Genomic DNA, 15,131 nt, shown 5'->3' on the forward strand with positions numbered 1-15,131 from the left:
CTGTCTGGGCCTGCAAATAAGCAGTGCACCTCTTGTGAAAAAAAAAAAAAGAGAAAAAAGTGTGGCTAATTTTTTGCATGACTAACTCCGTTAATCCTACACATCTGTTTTCACTGATGCGATCATGATTAAGATAAAGCTTGGTTTCCTGTTTGTCTGAGCATGTTTTCTCAGCCTCTGTGGTTTTGACACCTGTTACAATAAGAACTTTTTTTTTTTTTTTTTCAATAATCACATGTTTGCAGCAAAGATAAGCTAAGTACTGTCACCGAGCTGCTCTTGTTAATACAATTTCATGTCACAAAATGAATCATTCAAAGCTACAATACAGCGCCCATGCAGTCTTTGCAGTTGCCAAAGTCTGTCTCAGTTCAAATACTGTGAAAGTTTGGCACTTAACGTTGCGGCATTACCCAAAGTAACCCTAAGCTCGAGCCACACCCTTCAGGCTAAATCAGGCTACCTAAATAAAAAGGGCACAAGAGCTGACCATAACAACAAAGCCAAACAGCAAGGAAGGCTTTTTTTTATCCCATTTTTTTATATATATGCACCAGTGAAGTTGCTAATTGGGTGGTGATGTTGTCCAAAACTTTAAAAAAAGGACACGTTTTTTTAACTACATGACTGACATTTAGCTCATAGGGCCAAAACTGGACACAGAGTATTATGCCCAATTGGTTGCTGCCGTCCTTGGAAATTAAACCTTTAATTTAAACAAATTACCTTCCTGTTGCAATGATGCTGGGTTACTAAATAAGAAACCATATTTGGTTCACAATGATGCTTGAAAACCCCCTGCGTGAAATGTTTTTTTTTTTTATCTCAACTCATCAATTTGGGCAATACCTTCCTGGAGGATGGCATATTTTCGTCTTTTGGAGGAAAGCACAGCACGTACAGAATCCCAGTCATGCACAACAAAGATAGGCCCTACATAGTCAAGTAATAACACACAAAAAAAAAACGTAATACCTGGATTTCAAATGCCGTCAATAACGACACACCACATTGTAAACCATTAAAAGTGCATATGACTTTGCTTTTGAAAATATGACTTATTTGGACAACATCAGTTGCATAATTATCATTTCACTTCAGTGAAGCGGCAATTTTAATGAAGAAATGTTGGGCAGCTAAAGCTATTTGAATTTTTAAGCTGCGGGCAGGAAGTGACATGGATGAAAGTAAAGTTCCACAGCAGTTCGACTCATTTCCCATTGTCTTAACATGGTCGGCACGGCAACAGTTTAAAATTGTTTGCCTTCATCGACGTCACTTCCTGTCGGTGTCCAATAAGGAAGTGAAACTATAAACATCACAAAAATGGTCAAACTAAAAAAAGCTGGGTACAAGCTTTCGCAAAATCTAATCTAAATATACTTGTGTTAACTATGCTTTAGCAAGAATTGTGTCTAATGTGTCACTTTAAATGCTACCGAGACACCGCTATAAAAAACGATAAGCAACAACGGCTTTGAGTCTGCAAAATTGGACATATTTGTTGTTTAGAAAATTGGACATACATTCAGAGAAATGTGGAGGCTGGAATGCGTCTGTCCCGGCCGCTGAAATGTCCTGACTAGAAGTGAGGGAGCAGCGGTCAGACAGGAGCGTGTCTACATTTGTATTTACTTAAAGGCCTGGGGATGTTTCGAGGAAATTGTGTTTTACTATAGGGCGAGTTTTAGTGGATTTCGGCATACTGTTGGTCAAAACCACAAGGCCAAAAGAAGTCAAGAATTGTTGTAAAGTTGTTTTTGGACATGAGCTGATGCCAAAAAGTGGCCGCAGTGTAGTTTCTAAAAATGTCGCTATTGTTTGTCAGTGTCAAAGCCTTGAGCCACATTTTAGCTTTTGGCTATGAGAATGCAAGGTTAGATTATCTCTCCACGGCGCCGACCACATTCAATGAAGTGGCACTTAAAATAACGAGTGCCACTGCAACAAATCCACCTGATATAGAAAGTCTCAGTGACGATGTCTCTGCAATGTTCAATGTGACCACAGTCGTCTCGCACAGCAGACTTTGAAGTATTTGATCTCCTCTGCTGCTGAACCCTCTCTATGGGCCCAGGTACAGTATCCTCCGCACTCTCTCCTGCCCAAACAAGGCCATTGGAGCGGTGTCCCGTGCATTTCAGACATTCCCCAGATTCCCCCCCGACAAACCTGGAGCTGAGGAGAGAAGCCTTCGTTTTGGGGCTGTTGACACACAAACCCCCTGTCGCCTCCAAACAGGAAACAGCTACGGTCCTGTCTGCGGTATGTAAGTCACACACGCACATGTAACTTATAGTAAATGTGCTATATGGTTTGCTATTGTGTACATAAAACACAATGTGAGGCGAATGCCCATCAAGCCAGACTGGATTATTCAATACGTTTCATCATTTATGCAATGCAGTTTTGGTTTTCCTATGTGCAAGATTTAGGATAGATAAATAAATAAATAAATGTCTTTAAAGAGACTAGATGCAAGTTGGTCATTTTTATACTCACTACTGCCACCTCAGGTCTTACGCGTAACTGCAGTCTCTATATTAAGCTTGTGCGGACCCGAAGTAACAACTTTTTAGAGGCAGTTGTGGTGAATACGTCTGAGCTCATTCTACACATTAGGACATGGCTGGAACATGTGGGGGATGAAAATACTTTAATCTGCTTTAATAATTTTTAAACTCAGTATAGTCCCTTTAACGCACATTGAGTGAATATCATTTTTTGGCAAGACAATACCAACCAAAGCCTAATAATATCGCACACATTTTGACAATGAATATTAATATAAATGGTAAATAGTGAATCATCAGTTATTTTATCTCTAGGTAACATTATCTGCACCCACCAACACAGACATCCATATTTACATACATTATGGTAATAAGAATTCAATTGGTTTATGCAGGAGTCTTGAACTTGTAGCGTTTTAAGACATTTTCTATTATGTCTACAAGAGCGTTCAGCATTTCTGTCATTTGAGTCAAATCCGATTAGATTACGGTCTGATGTAACAACTCAATGTGTATCGACATTTTGGTAATTTCTTTTTGTGCTTCAATATGACACAGCTACACAAAGTCGCTCACAGGGCATGAGGTTAGGGACTCATGTGTTTAAAGGGAGTGTCATTACAGTGGGGTTAATGTGGTTGGAGGTTACATTTTCTTGATGCTATTCACATCTCTCTGAAGGTCTCCTAATAATGACCTCACTTCCTGTCAGTAGGCCGCTGCTGTTTGTTGTTCCAGCTCCACAAATGTGCCATGACTCATCCCAGTGGCCTTCCCTCGCTCGTGTTAGGCCGGCCCCCGTGTCACTTCCTGTTTACCCCATGGTCACATGACATCATACCAGCCCACGGCAGCTAATCTCACACTAATGACCGGGTTTGTTTGTTTGTGTAGTTTTGGGTGAAGTGGTGGGACCCTGCACTGACCTCCTACGGCCTCGCAGCGGGACGTCATCTCCCACAGAACCAGAGCCAGGGAGTAAATGTCCGTCTGTTTGAAGGACTCGATGTTCTCCAGGTTCAAGCGCGCTTCCAAAACTTCCGGAGCCATGTACCGTGCTGTGCCCACCTGCATGAACAAAAGAGAGAGGGTTAGCGATATGCTCCTATGACTGTTTGCTCTTGGTTTGTCATTTCTGCTCCAACCATTTAAAGCAGCACTAAGTAACTCATGCCCCTAGAGGCCATAAGCGCCACTGCAGGTATCGTAGCATGTGGCGCTTTTTACTTATTAATTGTATGTGAGAGTAAACACTACACTGTCAGAAAAGACAAATGGAGAGAGGGATATTGTACATCCAATCATACAATGGAGATAATTTCTTTAACTCAAAACTTGGCTGTAAATACTGTTTAAGTGGCACTAACCCGCAGTTAGCTTTGCCCGTTAGCCCGTTAGCGTCTTCTTCGTGATTCTATTAGTGTGTATTGGGGCCTCTGACCCGGTGCATGAAATCTGCAAGGGTGGTTTTCTGGCCAGAGACACCGGGTGGAGATGAAATTCCCCCCAATCATCCCATCAACACTTGTATTACCTCCAGAGGGACAACGAAAAGGATTTATTAAGATAAACAATTTACTTAGTTCTTCTTTAAGTGGACATTTGCATAATTGTGGCTTCTAAACAGGATTTCAGGGCTGTGCTTTTTGTGTCTCATAGGTCAGTTGGGGCGCCCACCGCTGGGAACAAGGGGAAAAAAGTGATCAAAATAAAGCATGGGCTATGCACACGAGCGTCACGTGACTTCCGAGTGGATCCTCAGGAGGCGCTGTTCTTCCAGTTCTGTTATTTCCCTATGAGTTAGTAGTGGTGTATTGTCCAAAAAATTAAACCGCTCAAGAGCAGACAGAGAGTCGCTAGCATCATGTTGAAAACATACCATCAGGAGCAAACAATCCACTGCAGGAAATTTCCAGTGTTTTTGTTAATAAAACACAAAATAAAAAATAAAATTAGTATAAATTGTTGTTTAATTTTTGTGATGTTGTTTTTTGATACTAGCCGTTAGCTCTAAGATAACAAGTCTTATTTCAATGAACCCCGTCAAGTATTTACATCCAAAATAATGTTTTTTTAACACGTAGCCAATGACTTCACCTCAGTATCTCACTGTCTGTGATGTTTTCTTGAACTATTTGTTGATTTGTGCAAGACATCTCCCAACCATATTAGGAAAATAGCGAGAGAAGAAGGACCGTGACCTCTAAAGATTGCACTCGGACACTCATAGAGCATAATGCGTAGAGCCTCTTCAATTTTGTTTTACACACTTGATTTTTGGGATTTCAACGCTGTAAATGCCTCCAAATGTATCTTATTATAAGACAACCCTATAAAACACCACGAGTCCATTGAAGCACATTATTCAAGTCCTGTGGCAGAACCACACTGTCCACTGAGAGGCATTTATCAAAACACTCAACCACGTGGGAAGTTAGTTGTAATTTTGCCATCTGGATCGGGCATATTCATAAATCATGTGTTGTGATACATTACACTGTACGCCACACAGCGTCTTTGAAGTCCTTCAGCTGTTTAACAAGGACTTACATTACACACATCAAACAGTACAGCGAGCTTTGGGATTACACTGGAATATGAGTCGCAGATTCACACTAAAATAGTTACCACACATGTTGCCGGATGTTTCATTATTCCCCAGTGCGTTGTTAAGCAAAAATAAAGGCGTTTGTGCATGGGTTAAATTACCTTTGTCTAAAACATATCAAATACTGTAGGTTGGTGAGAGTTAACTTCCTCTGTGCTACTCAAGCGTTCTATACTGTAGCTCTCCAAATGACAGGATAGGAAAAATGTCAATAACATCTCACCTTAGTCGCTTTCATTACTATGTATTCTGTTTGTGTGTAAAAAGGAAAAAACAAAAAAAGACTATGTGGGTTAGAGCAGATTTATTGGAGTGTATTTCTGATGCATAGCGACCACACAGACACATTATAATTGCAAAGTGCATTGTGGGGATTTCCACCTTCCAACCAAGAGTGGAACGAATGCTGCAGATTTAACTCAGTGTGACGATGACTACGCTGTGTTTAAATATGGCAAAACGAAAGCATGCATGTAAAAAAGGTGTAATGTCATGCCACTGCTTGTCTAAAACTCAATCGACACCGAGAAGATAGTAAAAAATACAAGGGAGGATTTTGAAGTAGCAGAAGTTGAAGATTGGCAACTGTCATCAAAGTAAAGTCAACATTTCCAATCCTAATGCTCTAATCTTAGTATTTTGTTAAATTTTGAAGACCGCCGTTTTGTTTAACATAAAGACACCTTTGTATTTGCGCTGGTACCTGTATTTACTGTACTCTCTGGCATCGGGTTGGCCCATTACTCATACCGTGGCAGTGACTGACAGTAAGAGCTTTAAAGACGCAGTGCCTTGAAGGTCGGTACGTGTCACAACAAAGTCCTTCTTATCACCGCACTGCTGCCTGTCTATGTCAGATCTGTGTCAGCAAACATGGTGTATCCCCTCAGAACACAATCAGGACACACCAGGAACAAGGGAAAAATAAACTCAACTCCTCCCAATACAGGGCTTGGGTTTCATTCTGTCAGTTTCCATAACAGCAGCCGTTTATGCAACACTTGAACCTTGTAAAAAAAGAAACATCATAACCACAGAGTTTCAGGGATTAGTGTTAAGTGAAAATTGATGTCCCAGGAAACTGGAATGTTGTGGCTGAGGCTGAACTCTCTCCCTTCCACTCGAACCCACTGAAGAACATTGAGCTCTGGCCCCACTAATGCACTATAGTGTACACATTTCTTTAGATAAAGCTCTGCATATTAACGTTTTATTGTTTGAAAGTACACAGATGCTCATTGGTCTAAAGCTAGTAAGGCAGAAAGGCAAAGCTAAAAGTAGACATCCCTTTACTTTGTTAAAGATGTGTCTCATCAAAGGTGAGTTGTTTTTTTTGTTTTTGCGTAAAGAGATGTGTCTGACCTGTCCACTGTTGGCGAGGTCGTCCACTGACAGACAGCTGTCCAGCCTCAGAGCCAGACCGAAGTCACACAGACAACACGAGAGGTCGTTCTTCACCAGGATGTTCGAGCTCTTCAGGTCCCTGTGTACGATCGGCACCTACACACAGAGACATTTCAGATACAGGGGTGGATACAGGCTACACATTCATCTTTATTTGGAGTGTAAAAATAGGAAAAAAAAATACAAATATAAACATGCTATATGCTAAAACGTTATAGAAAAGCATCTGAAGTGGCTTTTTTGACCTCTGATAGAATGAATGTTAAGCATCTGAGCCAAATCAAAGGCAAATATATGTTTACTTTATGATTATGAAGCTTGACTTGAAAGAGACCCACCTTTGGTCGCCCACAAGGCAGGCGGTCACTGTGGAGATGAGCCACTGCTACGGCCAAAGAGCTGCCCAGAACCTGCAGGTCCTCCCAGCTGATCACATGACGCGTCAGGTACTCCTATGGACAGGCGAATAAGTTGATATTCACACTTTAATATCATATAGCAGTAAGGGCAAAAGAGAAAGATGGACCGGCGCTCTGTCACCTGTAGGTTCCCTCTGGGGTGGAAGGCGGTGATGAGCCAGTACTGCCGTTCCACCTTCCTCTCCTCTGCTGTCAGGAAGTGCAGGACGTGTTCGTGCCGGAGGTCCGTGTCTGAGAAAATGTCCTTCTCAGTTTTCCAGGAGGCGTATTCCTCGTCGGGGAAGATCTTCACCGCCACCGTCTCAAACTGATCCGACGTGCTCTGCTTTAGTTTGGCCTTGTAGACCTGAGCGAAACGACCCTTTCCTACCTGCAGGACATGGTTAGACAGAGTTAGACGCGGTTCTTCTGAAGATAACACGGGCTTTGAGTCGAACATGTTTTCCATTTGGAGCACAACTATTTGACTTACTTTAGAGCAGTGGTTCTCGAGTGGCATGGCTTGTCATAAAAAATTGCATTTTCCACACAAGTTTTTATTGAACAAGCAGTTGATGTGCCTTTAAGACTGAAATTATGACCAAAACAGCCCAATAGCGTTAATTTTAACAGACTCCTGTAGTGTTTCCATGCAGTTTCTGATGGGAAATATTGAAAAAACATTTTGGAAAAGGCTTGTGACCCACTGAAATTGGTTCCGTGACCCACTTTTGGGTCCCGAACACCCAGTTGAATCACTGCTTTAGAGCATTATATCACTGAATATACAGTATCTACATGAAGTAATGAAAAAAGATAACTGGTAGCTTAAGTTATACTATTTATAGACTGATAGTTGTTATGTGTGCTAGAAGTTTGACACCTTTGTAAACAATGCATACTGTCCCAGCCAGATATTCTCCACTAAGTAGCTGTGCATATTGCATAACGCATATAATGTTGAGCATCAAGGAAAGTGTAGAAGTGTATGCATACAAATACAATTGTCCTGAGATGATATCATTTCATAGGCTGCTGTGAACTTACAGTAAAAATAACATAAGGGACAACGAAGGCGCTTCATTTCCCCCATCATTGAGTCCACTTAATTGACATTTAGGGGCTGTGGAAATCCTATATAAATATTCTCCACCCACATTTTCCACAGTAAAGTTGCAGTAGTATTTCCAACACCGTTAATACCGCTTCTCGTAGAAATTACCCACTCAGATTTTCACAGTAAAGCAGCAGCTGTAAGTTCAACTGCAGTAGCTCATTTACCAGCAGGTCCAGCTCTATGGGCAGGGGCTCGGTGTTGTGGTTGAGGTTGTTGGCGTGGGTGGAGCTGCTGTCTGACCCGTTGTCCATCATGATGGCGCAGCTCTCGCTACAGTCCAGGCCGCCCCCCACCTTCCTCTTCTTCACCCCGCTGTCCCAGTCCGGACTCAGGCGCTGGCAGGACACTCTGTACCAGTAGAACATGCCCAGCACCACCAAGCCCACGAGGAGCAGGGGCAGCAGGCTGACCAGGATCACAGGCAGGAACTGGGCATCATCTGCCGAGTTTTCATCTGGCGAGTCCTTGACTGCAGAGAGATAGAAAGATAGAGAGAGGGATTTTAAAAAATGTAAATGGTTTTATTAAGCAACTCTGTGGATGTTTCTTGGTTGAAAGTTGCCGACAAAAGCAACCAAAGTTGATTTGGTGCTAAACGCAAACCATGCAAAGAAACAGGAGGAATTGACCCACAATGTCTGATTTTTATTGTGATTACAGTTGTGTTTTCATACAGTCGACTGCATTGAAGGTGTAAGTAGTATTTTGCTCGTAAATTCCCCACATTTATGAGATTAGAAAGTGCTTGAGGTTTGACATTAAGGCAAACTTTGATCTCGCACATGAAAGTCAGATCGTAATTTGCCGATGATTGCGGTTTTACTCTGCAAACATGAGTCAGGATTGTTAGGTGTCATGGCATCTCATCCAGGACAGTTCAAAGAGGATTTGGATTTCCCAGAGAAGGATGGAGTAAGGTGGCTCACACAAAAAAAAAGGAGTAATTTCTGTCTTATCCAAATATTTTTCCAACCTACTACTGTATAAATAACAAATCGACTGAAAGCGCCTGGTCCTGAACAGGTAGATATCACAGTATTAAGTCCAGATGTAACTATAAGTAAAGGGCTCAGATTAAAGCAGGCTGGATTACACCCACACATGATTCATTTATCAGGCAAAAGTAACAGTTAAGCAAACGTCAAATTCACTTTTACTGCCATTCTTTTATAGAAAAGTGAGTCTGTGTTTCATTTTGTCTTGTCTGGTCCAGGGCACATAAAACTGTCTGATCCACACCCCTACGTCTGACCCAGCCATCGTCCCACACGCCTCAGCTCTCACTTGCAGCGCTCAGTCTATAGTTTGGTCTGCAGTCTGACGCAAAGGCTGCTGGGTAATTTCTCTTCTGAGTCCAGTCCTTAGAAACCTCTGCAATTTCCTCCACGGAGCCAACGTCCAACACAAGCAAAGTCCACTACAGAATATTCATCCTTCTAAGTCTGTGAAAACACGCCTCTGTCCGCTCTCGTATATCTAGATCCCTGAGCCATGACGTTGTATTTTTAAAGTACAGACTGTTTTCACGTTTGCTGAGGTGGAAGAAGTACTTGGAGTGGGTGCTGAAGGGCAAAGTACTCTTACTTTGTGTTAGTCATAGATGTGAGAAGCTGCCAAGTTTTCCACAAGCAGGTCATCAGTCGGTTCTTGATCATTATTAGTACTACAACTTCTGCTTGTACTAAGTTACAATAACTGCATCCACGACCGCTGACACTGCTGCTACTACAACATATCACTCACACGAATTCTACAGCTTAAAAGTTGAAAGAAATTAACTCATTTAAGTTCTGTTCCCTTCAAAAAGTGTAACTACTAAAGTGAAAGTATCTGTAGCTTTTCCATCACTACGTTAGCTGTTGAGTGCCGTCTTAATGCCTCGAATGGCCAGGGCCAATGTTATGAGTAGCCCTCAGTGTTATTGAGCTGCAGCATTAGACATGGTCTGTGATTGCAGTGCCAGATGAACTGACCAGCAGCCAACATGAGAAATCCAGAGGCGCGGAGCAAACAGGCGAGGGCTTGTGCTTCTCCAATGGGCAGCATTTCAAAGACTGTCTCATACTGTGACTCCGGGGGAACAGTATACCCTCTCGCCGTAGGACAGTGCCAACAGGGCCAGACCCAGCACTGGCCGCGAGACTGGAGATATGTAATAAAAAAAAAAATCACTGTGGGTTTGCAGAGAAGCAAAGGAATGAAAAGCGTAGTGAACTGCTTAAAAATTAAGTGATGTTGTGGACAATAGCGAGCGGCTACTTTAGTAAAAAGCATTCACGGGTAAAAAGAATTTAAAAAGTTGTAGAGCACCTTTCACCTGGAGCAATAATTGGGATTTATTTTTGTATTTACCTCACTTTAACATCATACATTACAACCAAACGTTGGCGAGGTTTGGTCACGCATAAACAGCACAACTTTACGGTCTCTCCTAAAACATCTCCATTTTGTGTTTGTGTGTGACTTTAGTGCTCTTAAAAAAATCGCTTAGGGCCAAAAGTGTGGATGCCATGAATCAAAGCTCACGGAGACAGGCCGTATTTAGCCGGTAGACGGTTTGAATGGTCTGGCACAGCGGCTCCCAGACTGCAGTGCCCCAGTCTGCACAAGCGCGGCTGATTTAGACCTTTTTGATTGCGCTGAGGTTGCTGAGGTTTTCTCTTTATTTCCCCGACTGTCTTACAAAACGTGATTACAGCGAGCGCAGAGCTGCAACCAATCTGAAGCTGCCGGGGCAAACTCCTATTAATGCACTTGTGTGGCTCTAGTGAGAGGAGCGAAGTTACATTCTTGGGTGAAAGTAGAGAATAGTTGAAACAATTATGCAACGATTCACCCACACTTTTCTGAATAGACTATTTTGAACTCAACCCCCACCTGAAAAAAAGTGAAGTGACAAAAAAGCGACAAAAATCTGCGGGACTAGCAGCATTAACACAATCAATAAACAAGCAACAAAAACATGGCTAAAAAGTGATGAAAGAGTGAAAACGAAAAGAGACGAAAACATGACAAAAAAAAGGAAAAAAGCAAAAAAAATATGGCAAAAGCATGACAAAAAAACTACGAAAACATGAAAAACAAACTACGAAAACATGCTAAAAATAATACAAAAACACGAAATAATAAAATACAAAAACACAACAAAAAAAACTCAAAAAAGGAACAAAAACCTGACTAAAAAGTGATGAAAGAGCAGAAAACACGTGAGGAAAACCTGACAAAAAGAATAAAAACACGACAAAAACCCAACAAAAAACGCAAAAAAATAAAAAGTAAAAAAACACGACAAAATAACCTACAAAAACACTTTCGGCGACAATGCGACAAAAAAGTCCAGATAAGTTTTGTAGGTCTTAGCATTCAAATGAGAAGTGACACTAGACTATAGGCTTTGGATTTGGGTAAAGCTGAACTGGAGACCTACACCGGGGGATAAGAGGTTAATTTCATTACTGATAAAACCTCACATGTTCCCATAGAGATAGAAACACTTGAATGCCGTTATACATGTGTGGACTTTTCCATATGGTTTGACACTTCATTGAGGCTAATAGGGTGTTCTAATTACCCACATTATTACAGCTCGTGTCTCTGCTTATTTAAACACCGACTCTGTCTGACTCACTGCCCCACTACTCCAGCCTCGCGCTAATTACTTGGATCCTCGCTGTGTTTGGTAAATAAAGAAGTTGCCTGTTGGATGTTTCGGGGGATGTTTAAGAGGAACTGCACTACTTGGAAAATGACAGCTCCAGACGTGAGATCACGTTTGAGGCAGGTGACCGAGGAGGAGGAGGCCATTATAAATACACACGCTTCCAACAGGCGTGTTACACGCCAGTTTGTCTGTGTGGATACGGATCACAATGTGGTTTCAGTGCAAGCAATTAATAAGAAATGTCTTCATCGAGGCCAAGTGATACAATCTGGTTCAGGTTAATATCTCATAATGGAAAATATGCAACAAACTTACAGCTGGTGGGTTTGTTTTTATAGTGGAACAGTTTTCGCACAAATGTCTCGTTCCAGCCTCATAGTTTGCAGAATTTGAGACAAGCAAGGGCTTTTTCATCAATGTGATTGGATGAAATTTGTAGCCATTCATAAAATATTCCTTTAACCTCTGCCAACCTCAACAAAACTCATTTTGCAATATTCGGGAATCATGAATGTTTCTTTTTACTTCAAAACGCGGTTCTCAACTGGTCTTGTGCCATCCATGAAAACTTCCCTCCACTGACTTCTTTACTAATGCATCCACTATTTTATTATTACAATAGGAGTACAAGACCTGACAAACAATAGACGTTGTTCCATATAGATCGCACGGCACGAGCTACGTGCACGTACCGACTCTACCCAGCACACACTTCTGTTTCCACAAGACAACACACCCACATTTGTTGTGGGTGCGCCCCCACAGAGGATCACGCTGTACAGATCGTCAATAAAAGTTTATAAGCAGTGATGAGAACAAATGTGGACAAATGCTGCCATCTGGTGGGAGTTATGGAATCATTCAGAGGTGCCAAGGCTAATAAAACAGAAATGCAGCAGCTAAAACATGAACTATGAAGGTAAGAAACATGCTAACACCAGCTAAAGTTGCGCTAACAGCAGTTAAATGCTAATATCGGCAAAATCCCCTTTTAGAGCAGAGGTATGATGTTGTGAAATATTAAATCCGTATGACCTGCGTGTTTCAGTGAGGGCTCTCGTTTTCCTATCAGCTGCCAGCAGTTCACATCACGTTAGTATGATTCAGCGCGCTTTGGTCACAGCCAGAGATTGGCCCCAAAACTTATACCTGGTAAGACTTGCTTAATCATTTTTGATCAGTCTAGTCCTGACACCCCATTACAAAGACTGGAATTGACACATTTCCGTACACAATGTAAAAAGAAATCATCCCAGTACAGTTCCCGCACTTGAAAACCTTTTCTACAAAGGTAAACTCACCGACCTGAGAGCGCACACAAAAGGCCCCCTTTATCTTTCCCTGTATTCACCCTCGGTCTGGTGTGGTCTTCATTACCACACTATATTATATCATCCTTCATAAATGTATTTTGCCAAGTCTGGGGGCTGTAAATTTTCTGACATCTTCGAGAATGTAGCTCCGATCCTTGCCCAGATGTGCTCCACACCTGGATCTTGCTAGGGGTCTATGGAAAATGTGGCCGATAATCTCTGCCAAAAGGTGCAGGCTGATGTCATGTCTACACACACAGATAACTTTATGATAAACTATAAATAGCAGACTTTACTGATAAAATGGTTTGTATTAGCCACACTGACCTCAAGGCACTTTGCGTGCTGCAACAACACACAGGAGAGAGAACGTTCTGGGGGGCTTGGAAGTTGGTAATTTACAGACATTTATTTCTTAGATATAAGAGGTTTGATATCAGAAGTCTTATTTTACCAGTGCATAATACATTTGTGACTTAAAGGTTTGGCCTTATGGATTTTTTTAAGTCAGTAGATTTAGACTTTATTTAATTTATACCTTAGGTATGCATTCACGTTCAGGGTCTATCTGGTTTACATATGGTTTTATACCCACTTAAAACATAATTCTATTGTAGACTGGATTTCGGCTCAATTGTTCCCTATAAATGAGCAAAACAGAAAATAGCAAATTGAATAAACAAATAGCTTTGTAATGCAGTTGCACCATGTCTCCGTCCACATTGAATGTGTTTTACTGCAGCAACCCAGCATTTAAGTCAGTTTAACACAAGTTTCTCTATTGCACTTTTCCCTGTTAAGTACAAAAATAGCATGCGTACAGTGGCCTCATTATGGCGGTGCATGAGCAGAGTGGCTCGGTCTTTATTTACTTGTTGTGGAAACAGGGACTTTACCACACTTTATACACAAGGCTCATATCTCCCACTGTGCCACTCTCCTCTTTCCATCACCTCCAAACCGCAGGGCAGAGGATCTTATCTTTGTCCCTTCAGATTGCTGCAGGCACCTGTTTTCACTGTGTGATCTTTGCCTTTACAGGTGTGCAAATGCACCAAGGTAATACAAATATAAGGTAATAAAAAAAAAGTGGCACATCAACATTTATTTCCATCCATCCATCCATTTTCTTCCGCTTTATCTGGGGCCGGGTCACGGGGGCAGCAGTCCCAGCAGAGATGCCCAAACTTCCCGATCCACACACACCTCCTCCAGCTGTTCTGGGGGGACCCCGAGGCGACACCAGGCCAGCTCGGAGACATAGTCCCACCACCGTGTCCTGGGCCTTCCACGAGGCCTTGTCCCACTAGGACATGCCTGGAACACCTCCCGCGGGAGGCGACCAGGAGGCATCCGGAACAGATGCCCGAGCCACCTCAGCTGGCTCCTTTCAACATTTATTTCATTTATTTTTATCTTTATTTATACAGAGAAGCCCCAATGAGAGGACAAGACTCTCCTTTTCATGAACGCCCTGTTTCATAGTAACAATAACAATATAACTATACATTTATAATATTTAATAAGAACATTTTACAATTATCAATTAAAAGAAGTACAATTTTCTTTTCGTTTTAGTAAAAGGTACTAAAAAGTCTCTGTAGTTTGCTCCATTTGCAGACGGCGTAATACGAAAAGCCTCTTTTTCCTGTGTCACTCTTTACGAGTCCATTTTTCAAAACTAAACAGTCATGTGACCTGGTGTTGTAGCTACTTGAGCTGTAGTTTAGTTGTGAGATACGTATTGCTCTCTCCAATTTGACAGGGAAGACCAGCCTACTTTATCGTATCATAAACAGTGATGATATTTTAGGTTTTATACCCTATAACAATGTCTAAGTGTGGATGAGACAGTTTATAAGCGAGAATTGAACAAAAAACAGACAATACATGAAGAAAAATATTACTCCAGGTGTAGTTTTGATGAGGGAACAGCTCGATCACATGGTTAAATTATTAGATTATGCATGATATGTCCACTTTATGACATTATCTGTCCGGTCACAGTGATGATGCCAATTGTAAATTACAAAAACAGCGACTATGAATTGTGAAATGCTGTTTATTTGCCCAAATGTGCTTGTGTTTATTATGACAACTTATTGATGATGAATTGT

General features: G+C 41.6%; 1 protein-coding gene across 1 annotated transcript in view; it reads right to left on the minus strand.

Moving 5' to 3' along the window:
• LOC306966605 (TGF-beta receptor type-2-like) overlaps positions 1-15,131 on the minus strand; it is a 39,419-nt gene that overhangs the window by 5,412 nt on the left and 18,876 nt on the right. The window contains exons 4-8 of the mRNA XM_079561404.1: positions 8,205-8,509; positions 7,066-7,314; positions 6,864-6,977; positions 6,484-6,621; positions 3,440-3,581 (exon numbers count right to left, since the gene is read on the minus strand). Of these exons, the coding sequence (XP_079417530.1) occupies positions 3,440-3,581; positions 6,484-6,621; positions 6,864-6,977; positions 7,066-7,314; positions 8,205-8,509 (948 nt within the window). The remainder of the gene's footprint in view (positions 1-3,439; positions 3,582-6,483; positions 6,622-6,863; positions 6,978-7,065; positions 7,315-8,204; positions 8,510-15,131) is intronic.

The sequence above is a fragment of the Gobius niger genome (assembly GCF_951799975.1).
Source record: "Gobius niger genome assembly, chromosome: 8".
In the NCBI taxonomy this organism is placed as follows: Eukaryota; Metazoa; Chordata; class Actinopteri; order Gobiiformes; family Gobiidae; genus Gobius; species Gobius niger.